The 23,545-nt window shown below is 33.9% G+C and overlaps 4 protein-coding genes across 5 annotated transcripts; 2 read left to right on the forward strand and 2 right to left on the reverse strand.

Annotated features, from left to right (window-relative positions):
* The first annotated feature begins 2,213 nt into the window (after positions 1-2,213).
* LOC110093125 (transcription termination factor MTERF4, chloroplastic-like) lies at positions 2,214-3,598 on the forward strand. Its single transcript, XM_020817915.2, has one exon. It carries the CDS (start codon positions 2,256-2,258, stop codon positions 3,420-3,422), a length of 1,167 nt encoding a protein of 388 aa, XP_020673574.1. The 5' UTR covers positions 2,214-2,255; the 3' UTR covers positions 3,423-3,598.
* A 3,126-nt stretch (positions 3,599-6,724) lies between these two features.
* Positions 6,725-13,089, forward strand: LOC110093134. Of its 2 annotated transcripts, none has more exons than XM_020817925.2 (2): positions 6,725-8,021; positions 12,957-13,089. In XM_020817925.2, exon 1 carries the CDS (start codon positions 6,850-6,852, stop codon positions 7,999-8,001), a length of 1,152 nt encoding a protein of 383 aa, XP_020673584.1. In that variant the 5' UTR covers positions 6,725-6,849; the 3' UTR covers positions 8,002-8,021; positions 12,957-13,089. The 2 variants fall into 2 exon arrangements, with proteins under 2 accessions (XP_020673584.1, XP_028556864.1); XM_028701031.1 differs by lacking the exon at positions 12,957-13,089 and adding an exon at positions 10,841-10,859.
* LOC110093135 (transcription termination factor MTERF4, chloroplastic-like) lies at positions 12,729-14,153 on the reverse strand. Its single transcript, XM_020817926.2, has one exon. It carries the CDS (start codon positions 13,987-13,989, stop codon positions 12,844-12,846), a length of 1,146 nt encoding a protein of 381 aa, XP_020673585.1. The 5' UTR covers positions 13,990-14,153; the 3' UTR covers positions 12,729-12,843.
* Positions 14,154-15,593: 1,440 nt separating this feature from the next.
* Positions 15,594-20,537, reverse strand: LOC110093137 (UDP-sulfoquinovose synthase, chloroplastic). Its single transcript, XM_020817929.2, has 3 exons — positions 20,238-20,537; positions 17,571-18,649; positions 15,594-16,200 (listed from the first exon to the last, which is right to left on the reverse strand). The coding sequence occupies exons 2-3, from the start codon at positions 18,606-18,608 to the stop codon at positions 15,793-15,795; spliced, it is 1,446 nt and encodes a 481-aa protein (XP_020673588.1). The 5' UTR covers positions 18,609-18,649; positions 20,238-20,537; the 3' UTR covers positions 15,594-15,792.
* Between the last annotated feature and the right edge of the window lie 3,008 nt (positions 20,538-23,545).

The following is a 23,545-nucleotide window of genomic DNA, read 5'->3' on the forward strand; positions in this document are numbered from 1 at the left end:
TTTTACTAGCTTGGTTTATTTGTTTCAATTATAGGAAACTTTGGTTTTCTGATCATTTAGTAACACAATTTGGATAAAACCCTAAATCAGTTGCACACTTTAAAAGTCATTTAGATTTACAACAAATTGGTATCAGAGCCACTGATTAGATTTTAAACAGAAAGGGGGTTTCAAAGGTTAAGATCAAAAGGTTCGATGGAAAAAATGATTTGTCTATTTGGAGAAAAAGTTTTGAAAGCCGTTCTGGTCCAAATGAAAATTGCCAAGGCTTTAGAAGGAGAAAGAAATTTGTTGAGTTTTTTAGATCCAGATGAGAGTGCAGAGATCATGGAGTTATCGTATATACGCTAGTGCTGCATTTGAGTGACAAGGTTCTTCGTGAGGTTGATTAGGAAACAACAGCTGTTGGAATCCGGTTGAAATTGGAACAAATATGCATGACCAAGAATTTGCATAATAGAATCTACTACGAGGGAAAATTGTTTGGATTTAGAATATCTGAGTGAAAAAGTCTTCAGGATAATATGGTTGATTTCAATAAAATTGTCATTGATATAGAAAACCTTGGAGTTAAGATGGATTATGAGGATCAAACAGTAATCATCCTAAATCTTATGCTCACTTTGTTGAAACATTGAAATATGCTCTGGGGACTTTGTCTTTGGAAGTGGTTCAAACAGCAAAATCTAAATAGATTGAAACCAAAATTGAGAAAGAATTAGAAGGAGCTCTAGGTTTGAATGCTAGAGGCAAGCTAGAAAAGAAGAAGTATATAAACAAGTCAAGGTTGAAATCTAAAACTAAATTAAAATATTTTCACTATCATAAGGAAGGGCATTATAAGAAGAATTGTCTAGATTTGAAAAGGAAGAATAAAGGAAAATCAGTTGAATTTGGGAATGCATCAGTAGCATCATATAGATTTGAGGATTCAAAGGTTTTGACAGTTACTACATATTCTAATAGAAAAGATTGGATAATGGATTCATGATGTTCATTTGATATGACTCTTAACATATACTAATTTGATTCATTCAAAGAGGTCAGTGGAGGGAAAGTCATTATATGAAATGACACAGCATGTAGCATTTTTTATATTGGAACTGTTAGAATTAAGACTGATGATGGAGTGATTAGGATTCTTACAAAAGTCAAGTATGTGCAGGATCTGAATTACAAATTTGGTACTTCTATATGGATGATCAGTTCATAAGATTTCCATTTGAGCTTCATTCTATGAAAAAAAAAATTATGTATGTTTCAACTATTGAGCTCTTAGGTGATCATGCACACACTCATCATTATCAAGCTCTTTTTTTAGGTTGGTGGTGATAATGTGACTTTTCATGCAGTGCAAATGTTTTGAATCATTTTAATTTGAAAACTACATCAGTTTTTCATTATTCAAGTAATTATTGTGTCCGGACACCGAACGCATCCAGAGACCAATAACAAAATGCCACGTCGTCACTTGGGTGCTTGGTACCGAGCACTCGGCATTGCTCGGTATTTGTCCGGATTTTTGGTTTTTTGTCCGGATGTAATAAGTTCTCCTCATGAGGGGGACCTTTGAAGGCAATTATTTTGAACCAACTATTATAGCTAATAGAAGAACTTGCAAGCGGGAATGCGGGATCACCTTCAACAAAGTTGCTCGCTCAAATTTCTTTAGTATTGGACAACTCTCATCTTAGACTTATCTTGCTACACTAAAAGCCATATTCAATCTTTCTTAAGGCTTCTTTTAGGGCAGCTTTCTCACTGTTTCTTAAATCAGTTCTTTAGTGCTTTAAAAAGCAGTAAAAAAGATGTAGCAAACGAGGTCTAAATAAGAGTTAACTAATAATACCATATCTAAGAGGATTGTTTTTCTCTAATAGCATGATGTATTATTTCAATATATTATTTATTTGATTTATTAATATTTAAAGAATATTTTTTAAATTCATTTTTTTACAGATTTGGTTGACATTTAATATGATATAACATATAAATAATAAAATTATTAGGATTTAAAATAGATTATATTTCACCTCAATGTAAAAATTCTATATCAAATATAAATATTTAACATATAAAAATAATCTGAATATAGATAATTGTATTCTGTTAATATAAAAATAAATCAAATAAATAATATTTAACGTAGAAGGCTTGCAATGGCTAATTAGGTTTCTTATTTCTCCCTCAACGCTCAGAACTCTCTCTCTCTCTCTCTCTCTCTCTCTCTCTCTGTTCAATCTCGATGCTGCAAAATGCTTCGTCTTTTTCTGCATCGATATCCCAATCTCTTTTCAATCGCGAGCGACCGGTGTTTGCGACCGAAGCAACTGAGTCTGATCCACGACAAGGTTCCTAAAACCCTAGACCCATCGTTTTCAGATTTCACCATCTCCTACCTCGTGGGATCCTGCGGCCTTTCGCCGGGGGCGGCCCTCTCCGTCGCCAAAAACTTTTCTTTCAAAACCAAGGCCACCACCAGAAGCGCCGATTCCCTCCTCTCCCTCCTTAGATCTCATGGCTGCACCCAAAGCCAAATTGCAGATATTGTCACCAGGTACCCTCCGTTGCTCACCTTCAATCCGGAGAAGATTATTAAGCCCAAGTTGGAGTTTTTCATCGGTATTGGATACTCCGGAGACGACGTCGTTAAGCTCATTACCTCGGACATATACATTCTGAAAACCAGCTTGGAAAAGCGAATCAGACCCAACTATGATATGCTCAAGGGCATCCTCGGCTCCCATACGGAAGTCGCCATTGCTATTGGTAACTCATCTCGACTTCTCCGGCAGAATTTGGACAGGTATATGCTTCCCAACATAAAGACCTTGAAGGATCTTGGAGTTCCGGAGAGCAGGATCGTTAAATTGGCCACTCTTTATCCGAGGTCATTGTTGAAAGATCCTGCCCAGTTCAACAAAACTGTTGACTTGCTAAAGAAAATGGGCTTTGATGTCTCTAAGACTGTGTTTACCTTGGGAGTCAATGTTCTCTCTGTGTTGTGTAAGGCCACCTGGGACCGAAAATTCCAGCTTTATCTAAGCTTAGGATGGTCTGATGATGATATCTTAACTGCATTCAAGAAGCATCCCTTCTGCATGCTTTTGTCGGATGAGAAGATCAAGCATAATTTTGGTTTCTTTGCTAAGGAGCTTCAATGGTCGCCTTCCTTTGTGGCAGCACGGCCTGTTTTGCTTTTTTTCAGTTTTGAGAACACAATTACCCCAAGATATAAGGTTTTCCGGATTTTAGAATCCAATGGCCTGATAAGAAGGAACGGTGGTTTCTCCACTCTCCTGTGGTTGCCTAAGAAGAAATTCTTAAATCAGTGTGTGATCAAGTTTGCTGATCAATTTCCGGAGTTACTAGAACTTTACAAAGATAAGTTACAATTGTCCAGAATTGGGGCAGATAGTTAAGTGTCCAATCAAAGTTGTCTGTTGTATTCAATGAACATGATTTTCAAGTGCTCTAGTGTTCCCTGTATTTTGCAAGAAATTATTAGGTGAGGACACCGGACAGAGAGAATCATCCCGACTTCTCTCTGTCTATAGTAAAAGCGCATCTGCTACAGTAATTGTTTTTTTACTATAGATAGAAAAATTCGGATGATTCTCTATGTCCAGTATCCGCACCTAATAATTTGCCGTAGCAAGCCTTCGAGCTTTATGGCTGGTCCTTTGAATATTCTTAGTAGCTCATATCTTTAATTAGTTACTTTAGTAGTGCTTTCGCCTTGTAGTTCAGTTGTTCAGAAGATGTTGCCATCCACTCTTAACTATGACTAAGGCTTTGTTTGGGACGACTTTTTTATTGCTTCATAAAGCACATTTTTAGTAACAAAATTCCTTTAAGAAGCAGTAAGAAAGTGGTCCCAAACGAAGCCTAAATTGGTGAATTGTTCATGCACATGATTCTCATGTTTTTTAGCTATGTTTCATGAACATAATTCTCAGTATGCTTCCAAGTTTATGGCTGCTACACAGCTCATTTTGATCTTTTGGTTGGGAGCTTAGGCTACCAATTAAGATGTCTTTGATTCGAGTCTTGTGTATGTGATGTATGTGTGAATTTGTGTTAATTGACCTAACTGTCCCCATAAAAAAAGTTTATGACTGCTACATGGATTATTAAGGATAGCCATCTTACCTTTTTAGCTACGTTGGCCTTTTAAGACATTTGACTGTTACAAAGCTTAGCCATTGCATTTTCTTGTGTCTTTTAATTCCGTTTTCAGAAGCATTGGCATCTACTCTTATCATTTGTAAGACTAGTGAGATTTTGTTTTTGAAAGCTGAAAGCTGAAGCTTATTGCTCCATGTTTCTTTCTTCTCAAAGGCCCAACTATTGTTGAATTATGTACTCTAAATTTGTACAGATAAAACATATACTTCTGTTGTATGTATGAACATATAAACTGAACATTTTGTTATATCTGATTGTAAAATTCGCTCAATGTTAAAAATAAAAAAAAGGTTAAGGATTTTGGTTTCAAGCTTGTTTCCTTTGTACCAACAACTACTAAAAGTTTGCAACTTATTGTTTCAGGAGGGATGAATTATTCTGTGCGGATGCTAAACGTTGTTCAAAGCCTAATAAAAATGTGTCACGTCACCCATACTTGGTACTGTGGCTCGATAATGCTCGATATTGAGCTTGGTATTAGATGACGTGGCTGCACCTGATTGGCCTTTGGATGGAAAGCTGTCTGGTGTCCGCACAGAATAATCTCTCGGGTCATTGTTGTTGGCAAAGTTCTCGTGTTTTGGGAAGAGATGTTCAAAAGAGTAGAGGGAGTAAGGGATATATGATTTTGGGAAGAGAAAATAATGAGAATTTATCCAATTCCCATAGCTTTTATTTGTAGCAAGTGTGAGGTACAAGATCTCCAAACGCAAAAAACATGTTAGTGTATAGCATTAAAAGTTGGCAAGACTATTATTATCAATGTTGGTAACACAATGAGGTCAAGTATTGAGAAAATCTTTTTTGAGAGGTAAAGTTACCGTGACTTTGAGGTGGTGGATGTAGCAATGCAATATGGTTATGGATGTCATTGGATGTAGTCAAACTAGTTCTTTACAAGAGGTGGAGATGATATGTTATGCCTCAAGATCAAATTTAAAAGAAATATTCTTTTTTATCTTGTAAAATTAACATCAAAGCTATTTATTTCTTTTTTATCAATGTAATATCAGCTAAATAAAACTAGTAATCAAACATTAAAATACATATGTATTTTTATTTCAAAATCATGCATAATCCTTAAAAATCATATAAATATAATTTATCATCATCAATCATGAGTACAAAAGAATAGCTAAAAGATATATAAAAATAAATAGCAGTACCTAATCTGATCAATCTCATACACCTAATCGTCTTTCTTGACCTGAAATCATTTAAATCATATATAATGAGCTAAAAAATCTAGTATGTTATTTGATCCTACAACTAACTCAAAGCACAATAAAGAAATAGTATGAATGTCATCAATTAATTCATAGCAATAGTAGTCATATGATTATAAATTGATGTAGAAATAGTAGTTTGTAGCCAGTAAAATAGTATGGTACGGAAACCATAAAGTAGTATGGTGGGGAAACCAGTAAATCAATACAAGTGTTGAATTGCTAAAGTAAACGTCATATTAGTACTAGCAATCAGTAAAAAAATTATAATAAGCGGTAAAACTAAAGCATAAGTAAACATTATCTTAATCATATCAATACAATAAAATCCCATAATGATATACACATGTTATCATGTTATTCTATATAAATATCAAATCAGTATACTAATCATATACTTAGTATGTCATGTGCTCAATAGCTGTATAGTGAATTAGTAGTAGTATCAAACAAACTAACACCATCGATGTTTGTATCGGTAACAGTATTAATGTAGCGTCATCAATAAAATCAGTGACACTGACAGGAAAGTGATGCAATAAAAGTTAATTTGTACAATAACAGTAAATCATTAAACAATAACAGTAAAGTAGTATAATCATATAGTAACAATAATAATGAATCAATAATATGTATTTTAGTAGTCACACTAAACAAGTAAACAGTCTTGATTTAAGCGATATTTTTTTAATAAGCAGTAATCTGTATTAGTATCATGTTGGCTCAGTAAACACAATTGTCACTATTTGTGTGTCGACACAGTAACAGTCACACTCACAAAGGTTATTCGTTGGATTTACTCCAATGACATTGATTAAATCCAATGTTGATTTACAATATTTGCAATTCTCAAATTGCAAATGCATTTTTTATGCCCTTTTACTCTTTTTTCTTTTTTTTTCTTTTTTTTTGCCTCTCCCATCACAGCCTCTCATAGGGCAAATTATTACGTCTGGTGTCCGGATTCGTCCGGACACCAATCTAGACGTGCCACGTCATCAAAATACACCGTGCCCAGTGTATTCGGGTGATATGGCGCATCTTGATTGAGTGTCCGGACGTCCAGCGACCGGACGTAATAATTCACCCTCTCATAGTCACACTCACAAAGCATCTATATATATATATATAGGAATTGAGCATGTTTGCTCCTCCAAATAATTTTGATATAACTATTCCTAATTAATTAGGAATTTTTTTACCAAATAAATATTTAATTAATATTTCTTTCATAAATTTGAATTATCGCATTTTTTTTCTTCTTTTAATATGAAATTTCTTACAAGATTTTATGTTGTTTGTATCAGGTTGCACCGGCTAGCTTTGTATCCGGTTGCGCCCGTCAATTAGGGTTTCTTACTCTCTCCCTCTTCTCTCTCTCTCCCACTCAGTATAGGTATAGCAGGGCTTGTCTTCTCACAACATTTTGACTCAAATGCTTCGTCTTCTCCGTAGATACCCCTTCCACAGGCCAATCACAAACAACTCGTCATGCCCGACACATCTGCGTCTCCTCCACGACACGGTGCCTAAGACCCTAACCCCGTCGGTTTCAGATGTTACCGTCTCCTACCTCGTCGGATCCTGCGGCCTCTCACTGGCGGCGGCCCTCTCCATAGCCAAGAAGTTTACCTTGAAAAGCACTGGTAACGCTGATTCCTTCCTCTCCCTCCTCAGAGCTCATGGCTTCAATCAAGGCCAGATTGCCTATATTGTCTCCAGCCAGCCCGCGTTGATTAGCTATAACCAGGAGAAGAAGATCAAGCCAAAGTTGGAGTTTTTCCTCAACGTGGGCTACTCCAAAGCCGACTTAGTCAAGCTTATTTCCTCAGATCCTAGCATCCTGAAAGCCAGTTTAGAAAATAAGATCAGACCCAACTTCGATATGCTCAAGAGCATCCTAGGTACTGATAAGGAAGTTGCTACCGCCATTGGGAATTCTTCTAGACTTCTCCGAGAGAGATTGGACAATTGCGTTCTTCCCAACATGAAAACCTTAATGGAATTAGGAGTTCCAGGGCACAGGATTGTTAAATTGTCCACCTTTTACCCTAGAGCGATGATGAAGGGCCCTGCTCACTTCAACCAAGCTATTGACTTGCTTAAGAAAATGGGCTTCGATGCCTCTAAACTTGTGTTTGCCCTAGGAGTTAATGTTCTCTCTGGGCTGTCTTCGTCTACATGGAACAAGAAGTTGGAGCTCTTCCGGAGCTTAGGTTGGTCAAATGAGGATACTTTTACTGCATTCAAGTATCATCCTTACTGCATGCTTATTTCAGAGGAGAAGATCAAGCGGAATTTTGGTTTCTTTTCTGAGAAGCTTAAATGGGAGCCCTCGTATGTGGCTGCAAGGTCAATTATACTTTCTTACAGTTTTGATAAGACAATCTCCCCAAGGTATAAGATTTTCCAGTTTTTATCATCCAATGGCTTAAAAAAAAGAACAGGGGATTTTGCATCATTCCTTCGGATGCCTCGGAAGAAATTCTTTAATGACTATGTGATCAAGTATGCAGATCAAGTTCCAGAGCTGTTTGAAATTTACAAGCATGAGTTTGAATCTTCCAGATGTATGGTAGAGCATTGATTATGGCAACCAAAGTCTAGGTATCTCCTTACAAAATCTTGCAGAGGCATCAGTTTCAATTGTAGAGTGATTTTGCACTAAAAATAATTATGTTAATTTTCTGTTAGTGCTTTAAGTTAGATTATTTTTTATCAAGTTAATTATGTATTTTGATCATTTATATAATTAATTATCTTGTTCTTATATCACAGATAGGGTGATTTAGGCTTCGTTTGGGACTGTTTTCTTACTTCTTCTTAAAGCAAATTTCTAGTACATAAATTTTAATTTTTGTACTAAAAGATGCTTTAAGGAGCGATAAAAAAGCTGTCCCAAACGAAGTCTTAGTATGGATTAGTCTTAATTCTCAAGTTAATTATGTATTTTGATCATTTATAGAAGTATGGTTTAGTTTTAATTCTCAAGTTAACAATATTTGTGTGTTGCGTAATTTCTTATTATTAAGTACTCATTTGCAATCATAGTTTTTAATTCTGTATTTAGTTTCATTATTTGCAGTATTTTTTTAATATGCCTATTCACCCCATCCTGCTTTGGTATATCCTTTAATTGTACAACCATTAAGAGGGCATCCACACTATGAGACATAATTTTTCATCGAGCAACACATAATGAGTAGAAGATCCTCATTTGTGTAATACGTGATCTTGTGATTATAAATCCCCTTGCAAAATTATTGATGGAGTCAAAGCTAAGGAATCATTTTTAGAATGGACTATGGTTGAGATTGAACTTGACAAATTTAACTCCAAGGTCATGAGTGATTTGTATTAAGTGATTATATGAGAGATTTCATTTTGGAAACTACTAAGGAAAGTTAGGAAAACTTAAAACTACTAAGGAAAGTTAGGAAAACTTAAAACCACTATGAATTTATTGATAAGTAAGAGATACTAATATTAATATATTAGTGTATGACTTGGGTATTTTTAATAGAAAATTGATGACAGTTAACTCAATGCATTCTCTTGGTAGATTATATAGAAATATAGAGTTAGTTCACTACTTTTTGTGGTATTTGCCCAAGGAATGGGATCTCAAGTAAACTACCACTAAAATCAAAGGATGAATCTCCCCATACTCTTAATCAAATTTTGGGCTCTTTTGTAGTGCATGAATAGGCAATTGTAGCATGAGAATTTGAAGAGCTATCAAGGAAGAAAGAGAAGAAAATGGAAAGTCGATAACTTTCCAAACAAATTATTTAGAGCAGAGTACATTTGGAAGTGGATGATAAGTTAATGAGATGTCCTTGATCTCAAGGTGGTTGATATTCATGCTAAAGAGGCAACAACATAGATACGAGAAATTTAAGGCTCTTCACAAAGTTAACTCTAAGGGTTTTATTTTAGGTGAAAAGTAAATTGCCAAATGCTATCACGAGAAGAAGCTGGGGCACATTAGATGAGACTTCCCACACTTGTGGATGACAAGAGAAGGAAAAGGAGAAGAAGGACATGAAGAAGAAGAAGAATTTTATGCGGGAAAATTCTAATGTAAGTCATTATCAACTTCAACTGAGTTAGAGAAGGCAAATGCTTGCCTCATAGCTCGTTATAATGATTCTAATTCTTGATAGGTATGTTAATTTGATATTTCATACAAAGGTTATGCCTTTATTGATTTATATAAGGAATATAAGAAACATGGGAAAAAGTATTTAGCTTTACAAAACAATATATATGTATATATATTATGATATCAAGATTGAATGTGATGATTTAAGGAAAATAGCGGCTCTTTAGTTGATCATTTGTTACTTATCTAAAGTTAGAAAAAGAAAATATTTTTTAAATATAAGATTAGAATTTATTATAACATCACATATAAATACCAAAACAACACATGGATGAGAAATTTTTGCCCAGAATCATATATTACATCATACACAATAACATCATCCAATTAAACTTCATTATGCTAATATAATTGTATGATATAATTTTACTAAAGATATGATCATATTTTTTTATAGTTTTGCTAAAATTGAGCAATTTCTTTCACACTCTACATATATTTCTTTTAATAAAATCTAATCAATAAGCCTAGTTGCATATTTGTAGGTGTCAGATTGCTCAGCTAGTAAGGATTTTGAAAGTTACTGTTAATGTCTTCTACTAAGGATTTTTAAAGTTATTGTAAAGTCTTGGATTAAGGTTTTATTTAGGACAGCTTTCATGTTGCTTTCTAAAAACAACATTTTACTACAAAAATTTCTTGAATTAGAATATTTCGTATTAAAAAGCCGTTTTCGAAAGCTATATAAAAGCTGTTCCAAATGAAGCCTAAGTCTCGTTTACATCCTAATAAATTTCATTATGCAAACCTTAGGGTGGAAGAAAAAAGCCAGCTTTTGTTGAGCTGCAATGTAATAGCTGACAAAAATGAGAGTGGTAGTCGTTAGTTTAAAGCATCCAGGATCCATCTATTCACTGGGGCAGACAAATCTTTAGCAGCATGTACTGTTGCAAACAAAATATACATATTTTTGGAATAATAAGTGTGAAGGCACAAATTTGATGTAGGCTAGATTTTAGCAAAGACTTTCAAAATTATGATAAATTAAAGCTAGTTGGCTCCCTCACTAACAAATCTTTCAGGCTAACAAATCAGATACCTATGATTTAAGTTTCGTTTGGGACGGCTTTCTTATTGCTTTTTAAAACAATTTTCTTGTATAAAAATTTTAATTTTTTACTATAAAAATGTTTTAAGTAGAAGTAAAAAAGCTATCCCAAACAAAATCTTAATTTGTTTTGGATGCCAGTCATTAATGAACTTGTTCTAGCTTAGCTGATTATTTTCTTGCTTTTTCAACCTTCGACCTTCTTTTATGTAGCTGTGGCCCTAAATATCTTGCAAAGGCAGGATTTTTTTCCTGATGCCATGCTTCAGGTATGTTTACGTTTAAAATTAGTTCCCTCACGCCTCTCTGTTAATAAAATTTATTCTGTAATTACCTTCAGCTTCCTTATTCGAATTATTCTGAACTGAATGGATTTTTTGATGATTTCTCAAATATTTAGGATTTGTTTGGGATGGCTTTCTTACCGTTTTTAAAGCAGCTTTAGGCTTCATTTGGGACAGCTTTTTCATTGCTTCTTAAAACAGAGTTTTAGCACAATAATTAAAATTTTTGTACTAAAACTCCCTTTCAAGAAGCAATAAAAAAGCCGTCCCAAACGAAGTCTTAATTTTTATACTAAAAAACTGCTTTAAGAAGTGGTAAGAAAGTAGTCCCCAATGAAGCCTTAATTAACCCTGCTGGAATTTTTTTTTCTCTGCATCAGCTTTGGAAACTTATGTAATTCTTTGCAGAACTGAATTTTTATTGCCAGTTTAAATATTTCTCATTTGTTTCTGTTATTTACCTATCGGAACCTTTCTATTTTAGTCTCCCATCAAGTAATTGTAAACTGATATATGCTTCCTACTATATAGCCAGCCATACTGTAAAGAACTATAAAGTAGCTTGGAAAGCAGTATATTTCATGTGGGCAAAATCTTCTTTTGAGCCTGCCAAGGAATTCAGCTAAACCCTCTCTCTCTCTCTCTCTCTCTCTCTCTCTCTCTAGTATAAGCTCATTCAAAATTAGTATAATAAAGCTAGCCACATGTCCTAAAATAAGGGTCCTATGTGAGAGCTATGTTAGAGTATGGATTATATTTGAAAAAGTTACATATAGGAGATTTTTTTTTTTAAATGAAATCTCTTTCAAAGTTCAAAGTCTTTTATTTCACACATTCAAATTTTGAAGATAAAATAATTATTAAGCTTTAAAATCTGTAAAAGAAAAAGAATAAGTATTATAATTCGACTCTAAATGAGCTAAAGGCACCACTAGAATTAGATTTGCTTATTTCTAACTTCATGCTAGAAACAATTAGGGTAGAATAAGGTTATTTGCATTTTTATTATAAAAGAATGGAATATTTGACATTATGTTTCATAATACATGAAATAAAAAATATATCAACAATTTATTTTCTTAGAGTAATTTGATTGAAAGCTTGATTTAGATGAAATTATCCACTCTTGCATGCATGGATTGCTTACTGAAATAGCCATCTCTTTTCAACAATAGTAACCAAGTCTTTTTTATTGCTTTTTAAAACGGAGTTTTAGTACAAATTTTTTTATTTTTGTATTAAAATGAAAGCTTGATTTAGATGAAATTATCCACTCTTGCATGCATGGATTGCTTACTGAAATAGCCATCTCTTTTCAACAATAGTAACCAAGTCTTTTTTATTATTTTTTAAAACGGAGTTTTAGTACAATTTTTTTTATTTTTATTAAAACTCCCTTTTAAAAAATAATAAAAAAGCCGTCCCAAACGAAACCTTAATCTAAGCTATGTAAACTAATAATAACAGCACATTTCAGCAGAAAAAAAAGAGCAATTTTTTAGTTAGATGAAGCTATTGATAAATTTCCTGCAAATTCAATCTAAAAGATAGAACAAATTGAGCACCTTTGCATCCCAAATTTCAAAATTCAGGCAGCCCTTGATTTTTAGGATGTTTGGTTGATTAATGCTTCGTTTGGGACGGCTTTCTTATCGCTTCTTAAAACAGCTTTTTAGTATAAAAAATTTAGTTTTTAAACTAAAAAGTTATTTTAAGAAGCAATAAAAAGCCGTCCCAAATGAAACCTAAGGTTCAAATCCCAAATGCAGTGATTCAGCAATGCGAATGAAGTTAAGAGAAGAGGGTGAGCCTATTACTGAACACAGTAGCAATCAGATGTCTTCTCCATGACTGAATTTCAAGCGGATGCAATGGTGAAGCTTACAAAACATAGGGAAGAAAGGAGAGCATAGAAAAATTTTATTGCAGTACTCAATGATCTACCTTACATTCCAATAATTCTAACTTATCCTTGTATAAAATAAGCATTTCTGGTACTTGGTTTGCATACCTGGTAACATACTGATTTATGAATTTCTTCTCAGGAACCATTAAAAATGTTCTGAAATCCATATTCTTTTTTGTCAATCCTTTGGATGATAACATACAGAAGATCTTATACCTTGGGGAAACTCTCTTCTCAAAGCTAAAAGAGAGTAGAACTGGTCGTTCTGCCACAGAAGAGGGATCAAATTTTAGTTTCTCAACAAAGAAAGCCATATTTTGCTTGATCTTCTCTTCTGAATAAGCCATGCAGTAAGGGTACTTCTTGAATGCTGTCAAAGTATCTTTCTCAGACCATCCTAAGCTGCTGTAAAACTCCAATTTTTTGGCCCATGAAGATGGAGAAAGCACAGAAAGAGCATTGATTCCCAAAGTAAACAAAGGCTTAGAGGTGTCGAAGCCAATTTTCTTAAGCAAATTAACTGATTCATTGAATTGAGCAGGGCATTTCATCATCGATCTGGGATGAAAGGTGGCTAATTTAACAATATTATGCGGTGGAACTCCAATATCCCGTAGGGTCTCCATGTTGGGCAGCATAACCTTGTCTAATCTAATTCGGAGAAGTCGGGAACAGTTCCTAACGGCGATGTCGACCTCCCTGTCAGAGCCCAGGATGCTCTTGAGCATCTGAAAGTTGGGCTTGAGCATCTTTTCCAGACTAAAATTAAGAATGTGGGGATCGTTGGAGATAAACTTGGTGAAATCAGTGGCTGAAAAGCCGGCATTGAGAAAAAACTCGAGCTTGGGCTTGATAATCTTCTCAGGATTGAAGTTGAGCAGCGTGGGGTAGCTGGTGACTATAGACGCGATCTGGCTTTGTGTGAAGCCATGACATCGAAGGAGGGACAGGAAGGAATCGGCATTACCGGTGGTTTTGAGGGTGAACTTCTTGGCGGCTTTGAGCGCCGCCCACGGCGAGAGGCCGCATGATCCGACGAGGTAGGAGACGTTGACGTCTGAAATCGAAGGGTTTAGGGCCGTAGCGACATTTTTTTGGAGGAGGCGCAGATCTGTCGTGCACGACCGTTTGAGCTCGATCGAGAAGGGGAATTGGCGGAGAAGACGAAGCATTAGACGAAATTCTACGATAGGCGTGGTAGAAGAAACCCTAAATACCCGATGCTGAAAGCCTGATTATAGTGAAAATGTATTTTACATCTCATAATATTATAAACTTAATAAGGGTCTGTATGGAATGATTTCACTATTTTATAATGGTGATCCTAAAATTGATATAAGAAAAATAATTCTCTTAAAAATTATTGTGGGTATTATAAATATATTCATTTTTTAAATTGAATAATTACTTAAAAATATCATGAATTAGTAATTTTGATTATAAAAAATTCTAAGAAGGAATTGAGAAAGTTGTCGTAAATTAACTAATGCTTCGTTTGGGACGGCCTTCTTATTGTTTCTATTGTTTCTTAAAATAATTTTTTAGTATAAATAATTAAAGTTTTTATACTAAAAAGCTGCTTTAAGAAGCAGTAAGAAAGCAGTTTCAAACAAAACAAGGAATAATATTGAACAAAACTTTTATTTTTTTTTTAAGATTTAGGGTTTATTTGAGCCAGCTGCAACGTTTTAAAAAGTTGTTGTAAAGTTGTTATGAGGAAAATAACTTGACTGCTATTGTTGCAATACTCAATTTTCTAGCATACAAATTTCTAAAAAATAGTGAGAAGGCATGAAGAAAGTAATAATCAAATAAAATTATGATTGCTAAGTTGTCCCAAATAAAATATGGTAGATTTAGTTGATATGGTGGTAGTTTTGCAGCCTCACTATATGTGATTAGCTAGCCAACTTAAGATATATTTGGGACAACTTTATTACTGTTTTATTTTTCAAACAACCATCTCACTAATCATAAATTTTTTGATGGAAAACTTTTTTTTATAATCAGAGTAATTAAACTATTTTCCTCACAATACTTTAGAACTAATTTTATAAAATATCTTATCACCTTTGAAGAATACTTCAAGCTCCTCCACTCTCTACTCAGCCCTTTTCTTTTCCTCTCTTTTCCCTCTGTCCCCTAATACTTTCTTTAACCTTATCAAGTCCTCTAATTTAGATAAAATTATTTTGTACGGATGCCGAACATCATCTGGAGACTAATCAAAATGCGCCGCATCACCACCTGCTTGATATCCGGCTCGGCACTATTCGGTACCGCTCAGTATGGTTGATGGTCTTCCAATTATTTCTATTGTTTCTTAAAGTAACTTTTTAGTACAATAATTAAAGTTTTTATACTAAAAAATTGTTTTAAGAAGCAGTAAGAAAGCAGTTTCAAACAAAGCAGGGAATAATATTGAACAAAAATTTTATTTTTTTTTTAAGATTTAGGGTTTATTTGAGGCAGCTGCAACGTTTTAAAAAGTTGTTGTAAAGTTGCTATGAGGAAAATAACTTGACTGCTATTGTTGCAATACTCAATTTTCTAGCATACAAATTTCTAAAAAATGGTGAGAAGGCATGAAAAAAGTAATAACCAAATAAAATTCTGATTGCTAAGTTGTCCCAAATAAAATATGGTAGATTTGGTTTATATGCTGACCTGCGTTCGATATCCGCATAAAATAATCTCTCCTAATTCATACAGTTGATTACATTTGAAGTTAGGTGAAGCAGAAACCCAGCAGCTAACTACTCTTCGGACAAATCTATTTGACAGAAGAAAGTTCATTTCTCACTTAAAAATATAGTTGGAGGTGAAAGCACAAGTTCTATATCCTGATCTCAGTACAAGAACAGTTGAAACACATTCCAGACATCTTAAGTTAAGAAATATGGCATACAAAATGTCAACTTTTATAATATTGACATCATACTACTTTATTACATTTGCTAATACCTTCCCCTTCATCATAACTGAACTGGAGCTGTTCTAGGCTTTACTCCTATCTTCTTCCATGAAATATTTGGCATTATTTGTGAATGATCAACTCTATCCTTGAACTGGATTGCAACATTAAGCAAAGAATCTAAAAGAGAATCAGAGAGAACGTGTGGCTTGAGTCCTAATTCAATAAGCTTTCTGTGTTTAGCATTGTAGTAGTGTTCTTCAGCTTCAACTCGAGGATTTGGCACAGAAATAGTCTGCACTTCAAGGCCAAGCTTCTTGCCAGCTTTGGTTACAAGACCTGCAAGATCATTGACAGAGAACTGCTCCGTGAATTGATTGAAGACTCGGAATTCGCCAGGTTTGGCTGGATTTGCAATAGCAAGTTCTACACACTGAACTGTGTCTCTTATATCTAAGTAACCACGAGTCTGCAGGATATAAGAAGAGCAATCATCAGAACAGTTAATATTAGACTTAGGCTTTGTTTGAGATGATTTTCTTTCTGCTTCTCAAAGCAGCTTTTTAGTATAAAATTAAAAAAATTTGTACTGAAAAGCTACTTTAAGAAGCAGAAAGAAAATTGTCTCAAACAAAGCCTTAATATTCTACATGTTTCTGCAAAAGGAAGCTAGAAGTTGCAGAGTTCATAGTTGTTATTGATCATCTTGATTCAAATCTCTGGTTATGACCACGTCTTCAACGAAATGGTAGAAGAAATAATTGGTACATATGCAGGGAAACTAGTTATCATGAAATATTAGTGAGCAATTTAAAGGTGGATATAGGGTGGGGGCATTGGGGCATGGCCTACCTCACTTAGTTGTATGATTGGGTGACTGAATTTGCACTCAAACCTCTTAATTTTATAACTTAAGGCCAAAATATTTTTAAGCAATAAAAATGTGATAAAGATCCATAATGTATAGGGAGAAATTGCAAATATGGAAGTGTCGCAATCTTAAAAAGACAACCAAAGGCATTTCAACTCTAAGATCATCTCCAACCGAACTGCATACCACTGTATGCAGTCTGCCATTCGCTGCATTCGAACTCCAAATCTCATGCCAAAATTTGGTAGGTGAACAGTGCGACGCCAATATTGACGTTGGACTGTTCACCTACACAAAAAAAACCTGGCTTACAAATTTGTCGAAGAAGAGCAGGAAAGAGGAGAAAAACACGCGAAAGAGAAGAGAGATGGATACATTCGCAAAAAGCGCCCGAAAGAGGAGAGAAATGAAGTTTGATTGGAGATGAATTACGTCATTTGAAGTTTTACTACATTTTAGAGTGTAAAATGGGTTTTTTGGTTGGAGATGCCCTCAATAGCAACTGATGCTTCATCAACTTACAATTAATGAAATCTAGAATAGTATTTTATGATAATATCCCATACTCAAAAAGTTTCTGATAGAATCAGATGAGCAGAATGTCCAAAAACAAATATAATATTTTCTCGATATACATATTAATTTAACATTAGCAGTAACTAATATGGCATTTTTAAGATATATGTTTAGCTAATAAACACTCAGAGCGCAGCTGTTAAGGGTATTAAACATCTGTTTATCTTTTTAAACACCCAATAAATGACTTAGAAAAAGAAATACTTATAAAAAATTATCGTTTGTTAATCATGGAAGTATTGAATGTTTCATTCATGATTCATGGGCTCTCTCCACCTCAGATGCATATGCAATGGTTCTAAATAAATGCTCTTACAGAACTTGTTAGCAAAACTATATAAGATATATAAAAGTGAAAACCTCAGAACATATTAAGTAATCCAAATACTTACTTGACCACCCTTGCCATAAACAGTAAGTGGGTGCCCGACAGCAGCTTGAACACAAAACCTATTCAAAGCTGTTCCAAACACACCATCATAGTCAAATCTATTGCAGAGCTCCTCATGCAGTGTAGTTTCATCAGTCCTTACTCCATAAACCACACCTTGGTTCAAGTCTGTAGCTCTGATTCCCCATGCCTTACATGTAAATGCTATGTTATGTGAATCATGAACCTTGCTCAGGTGATAAAAAGAGCTTGCTTGTTTAGGATAAGGCAAAGTATCGGTTCTTCCATTGTGGGTGATTGTTAAATAACCTTCTTCAATATCAATATTTGGAGTACCATATTCCCCCATAGTCCCAAGTTTCACAAGGTGGCATTCCTCACTGAACTCTTTGATGGCAAAGAGAACATTTAGAGTTCCAATTACATTGTTATGCTGTGTGAACACTGCTCTTGATCGATCTATCATGGAATATGGTGCAGATCTTTGCTCACCAAAGTGCACAACCACATCAGGCTCAAAAGATTTAAAAGCTTCAGAGAGGAATTCAAAATCACAAATGTCACCAATGTATAACTGCATAGTTTTGCCAGTAAGCGCTTTCCATCGACGGATTCGATTTTGTATGGAAGATATTGGGGTAAGAGAGTCGATACCAAGCTGATGATCAAATAATCGACGGACTAGACTATCAACTACAGCAACCTCATAGTTTTTATTTGAAAGGTGGAGAGAAGTAGCCCAACCACAAAATCCATCACCACCAATAACCATCACCCTTCTGGGTTTGGATATTGGGCCATTTGAATTTGTTGAAGATCCGGATTTCGGAATGTGTTCGAGCTCTTTGCTTAAAGGAGTAGCAGTAGCATACACAAAATTTGGTTCTTGAAGTGTTCTCCTATATGATGAGAAGATTGGAGATGTACGGCTTACAAACGACGATGAACAGCTTGTTGTATGCTTATTTCGTGGTCTAAAATAGGTTTTTATTGCTGGAGGCAGGTTTACAGCACAAGAAGCTGAAAGTAAATGTGCCATTCTGATGTTGGTTTTTCAGTACATAATTTATAAGCAATGAACTGCAAAATACAACTTGGTTAATTGCAAAACAGCTGATAAAGTATGTTGATACATATTGTCTTAGATGCATAATTTTTGCTCTCAGTATTTGAATTAGTTGTCACATATTCCCCCACACAAGTAGAGTGGTGCTTTAAAAAATCTACATCCGACCCTTGCCAAAAGCTTGGAAGCACTTCTAAGAAAAACACTCAAAAAAGCTATGGCTAAAATTTTGGATAAAAGCTTTGGTACAATCAAAGTGTCCATGTTTTTGGTATGCAAATAGTAAGTTAACCAGACAACTACACACTAGCTTTTCTACCTTCAATTTGGAAACTAACTTTCCATTACTAATTTCAACATTAATGATGACATTTAACATGCAGCAATATATTGTTGTGAAATATGACAATGAGAATCTTGCATCAAATTTTTAGATTTTCAGCAATGCAATTACAAAATAATGAGAAATTAGAAGATATTAATAAATTAAGTGATTGCTTGTTTTGATGAAAATGAAATATAGTGCAAAATGAATACAATGTATTTGAAATATTTAAAGTTGTATGGATGAATGTAAAACAAATATATGTAATTTTCTTTTAAAGTAAAACGAATGTAGTATAAAGCCTAACAATGGGTGTGGTTGATGACTGGCGATGGGTGGCGGCGATGGTAGTCAGCGACCAAAGGTGAAGGCGGTGCCAGTCTACGGTCAGCGATCGAGGGGCAATGGCCAATTATAAGGGCAAGTAAAGTCGAATTGTGATAATTTGGAATTCGGCTAAACACTGGTGGTTTTGAATATATCAAAAAATGAAGCTCAATTGTATGGAGGCTTTCCCCTATAATTTTCTCACAATGGGGGTGCATCTCTATCATCATCATTCTCAATAAGGAACTCATTTCTTTTTCCATAATCAGTCAAGCTTAACCTAATGAATTGCAAATTGATCTTGACGCAACCATTGACGAATTAAAATGACAACACTGGTGATTGCAAGTCCCCTTTTGACATTTATTTAAATGTCAGAGAAAGTTAACTTCAATCTTGAGAAAACCCATATGTTGTAAGTTGGTTCCCTTAAATTACTATAGCAATGATAAAAGACTGATCAAATCACATTCTTAAAATCATCCTTATTTCTTCTCACAAAGCTAAAAAGAAATAAACAAAAGCTATCAAGCTAATAGATACATTGGGGCATAAAATTTCTAAACTTTGGACTACTTCCTCAATATGCATCAGTGCTTCCTTTCACATAAGTTAATAACATATAAAATATTAAGCTATGGAGAATAATTAATGCTTCATGTTAAACACCATTACATTTGTCTTGTAAAGTGAAAACTTCAGCAGCAGGAATAGAAAGTAGACATCAATTGGCTAATTTGTATAAAAACTCTTGATATTGTTTACATTTTCTTTTTTTTTCGTTTATTGCTCTTTGTGATTTGAATTCGAATTAAATCTAATTCCAAAATAGAAAAGAACATCAGCTCGAGTGGAGGAAACCTAAGATGCTTTTACACATACAAAACCATGAAATAAATCGAATCAAGACCTTGGAAATATGAATCACAAACATGTCAAAAAGCACACACCTTTCCCAGTAGAAGATGATGAGATCTCCCCTCGATTTCTACAGTTGCCCAAATCAACACCGTCGCGGGAGAGTAGATAGTGTGAGAGCTCTAAAGAAGGAAAGGTATAGGTAAAAAGGACTGAAGAAATAGGATGAAGAAAAAAACAAATGAACCAATTTGTATCGCAGAGAAAGGAAAAAATAAATAAAACTAGATAAGAAAATTTAGATTTTTGGGGGATTTTGGTGAGAAAGAGAGAATTTTGCGAGGATGCCGCCGGAGAAGAACCGTATATTCCTCGATATGTCCGCTTCTGCAAAATAATAAATCGTAAAATTGCAGAACTATCCTGAGCTCAGGGCAAATTATTGCATCCGGTCATCGGACTTCGAGATAGGTCCGGATATTAATAAAATATTATTTTAAATTAAGCGCGGCTAAGCGCAAGCAAAGCGCAGGTAAAGCGCAGCAAAGCACACCTAAAGCGAGTTAAAGCGCACCTAAAGTGTAGTCAAAAGTGCAGGTGACGCAGCAAATTTTTATTGGATGTCCGAACCTATTCTCCGCGTCCAATGACCGGATGCAATAATTTGACCCTGAGGGTTGCAAATGAATCCATTGAACTAGCTTAGTGAGAGCTTAATCCATGAACAAATTTAATGGCTTAGAATTCAATTAATTATAATCATCAATAATATTTGCATGTAATCATATAATCATATAATTTTTTTTTCTTTTTTATATTAAGTTAGATCATAAATTTATTCAGCATGTAATCATATAATTTTTTTTTCTTTTTTATATTAAGTTATTATTATTTATGACCATATACTTTGCTTATATTCATTAGAATGTTTACATATTTTATAGTTTTTTTAATAAAAATCTTAATTTTAATCTCAATATATTACTAATTAATAGTCTTGATAAGGTTTGTTATAGTTAACGAATAAGCTTTTTGATAGTGTTGTTGATTAATAAGCTTGATAAGGCTGATTTTGTTAGTTAATTAGTCAAGCTCAAATCAAGTTCAACTTATCATAATTTTAATCTCAATAGATTACTAATTAATACACTCGATAAGATTTGTTATAGTTAACGAATAAGCTTTTTGATAGTGGTGCTTATTAATAAGCTCGATAAGTCTCATTTGGTTAGCTAATTAGTTAAGATCAAATCGAGTTCAACTTGTCATAATTTTAAACGAATTAAACTTGAGCTCGGCAAGAAATACTTGAATCAAGCTCAAGCTGAAGCTAGAATTCTATCTGCTTTTATAACTTTCCGAAGTTTTATAAGCTTGAAAAGTACCTACAAATATGGCATTATCATATGCTTTTAGATTAATTAAATAAAATTTATTTTTTGATTGTGCAAATTTTATGCAAAAAAGTCTTGGTGACTGCTTTAAAATTTAGTAAATCCTCAGTAATCTTTTTCCACCCTTACTTCCCCTCTTACCTAATATAATTCTCATGTCATCAACATAGCTCCAATGCTAGCTTCCTTTTACCCCAACATAACAGCAACCTCTTCAAACTTTCTTTAAGTATTCCTATACATCCCTCATAACATCTCAAAGACCTCAACTCCTCAACAACTCTAAATTCCTTAACTGATGTTGGACTTCCGCCCGGCCATCAACTATCGCCAGATTTCTGCTCGGCCAACGATTGATGTCAAACTTCCCCCAGTCCACTGATTGATGTCGGACTTTTGCTTGTCCACCGATTTACGCTGAACTTCTAACCGTCGTCGGACTTCTATCTAACATCGGACTTTCGTCCATCACCGACCTCTGTCCGTCGCTAGACATTCGTCAAACTTCTATAGTCAAATAAGCTCAAATTAAGCTTTTGATAAAAAGTTGAAAACTTAGGCAATTTGCAAATTTTACGTGCTTATAGTCAAATAGAGTTGTTGCTCAACGAGACAAATCCAACAAATCCAAAATCATTAGTTTTTGAGGTTACCAAGGCATTTAAATTCAAAATGAACTATGTATAATTAAAAGATTTAATATGAGCCCTCTGATAAAACATTATTGAAACTTAGCTTAAATTTACTAAAAATGACATTAAATAACTATAAATAAATATCATTCTCTACACAAAAGTGACACATACTTGAGCTTGGAGAGAGCTTGAAGATCTGAAGGGCTTTAGAAATCTAATTGACATATGACTTCAATCAGCACTAGCCAGTGTCATCACCTAACTGCCATTGTCTGATCATCAACTGATCGTCAACTCCTAACAATTATCATTTTGTCCACCATTGCTCAATTATCATAGTCCACTCTCTGTGATCCAACCAATGTCTTCTAACTATTATCAACGAATCATCATTGTCAAACTATCATACCATGCTGCTGTCATCCCATCATCTTCACTCGATTAAAACCACCAACTGTTGTATCTTTAACATTCTCCCTCATATTCATTGTGATACAAACGCGTATTACATACTTTATAAACCCTCTCTCCAATTAAAGCGAAGAGTAGACTCTTGTAACATATATATATGGTGAAATAAAAATTCATAGTTTTCATATAAATTTATTATGTCTTGTACCCATCAAATGAAATATTATTTTAAATTAATATCAGTGAGCTATATTACTAAGGCTTCACTTGGGACGGTTTTCTTACTGCTTCTTGAAACAGCTTTTTAGTACAAAATTAACTAATAAGCTGCTTCAATAAGCAGTAAGAAAACCGTCCCAAATGAAGCTTAAGAGTAAAAAGAATGAATCTATATACTAATAATTACAAGTGATTATGTGTCATATCAATAAATATGAAAATTTAGAGAAATACATTATTAAATTATTTTTTTTAATTTATTTAATTATTTACAACAATAAAAAAAATGTGACAGAATGTACAGATCACCACCTTATAATATATGTCTTAATTGTGTGCGAACAAATGGAAGAAATTCAACTACTTTTTAATTTCTACTTGTTGTGATAATATTAAATATTCGCAAAAACAATTCTCTTTTTATTGGTTGTCAAAACAAATTTATGTCATGCGTATTTAAAGTATCAATCAAGCTTCTACCTACTTTTGTTGGTTGACGGATCACCATTTCTCTATTTTTTTTTTTTATTATTTCTTAACTATTTTATTAAGTGTAAGAAAATGGATTTATTTGTAATTTTTTTATGATCAAATTATTGTAGAGTATTTTTGGGGGGAGATTATGGTAATCAATCCTTGATGGAATGATATAGTAATTTATGATTATTTAAAATTCTCAAAATATCATCAACATCTTTGTGAATTATTTTGACAAATGAGTCTCAAATATTTCGAAAGGTT

This window comes from Dendrobium catenatum, unplaced genomic scaffold (genome assembly GCF_001605985.2).
Source record: "Dendrobium catenatum unplaced genomic scaffold, ASM160598v2 fragScaff_scaffold_1617, whole genome shotgun sequence".
NCBI lineage: Eukaryota > Viridiplantae > Streptophyta > Magnoliopsida > Asparagales > Orchidaceae > Dendrobium > Dendrobium catenatum.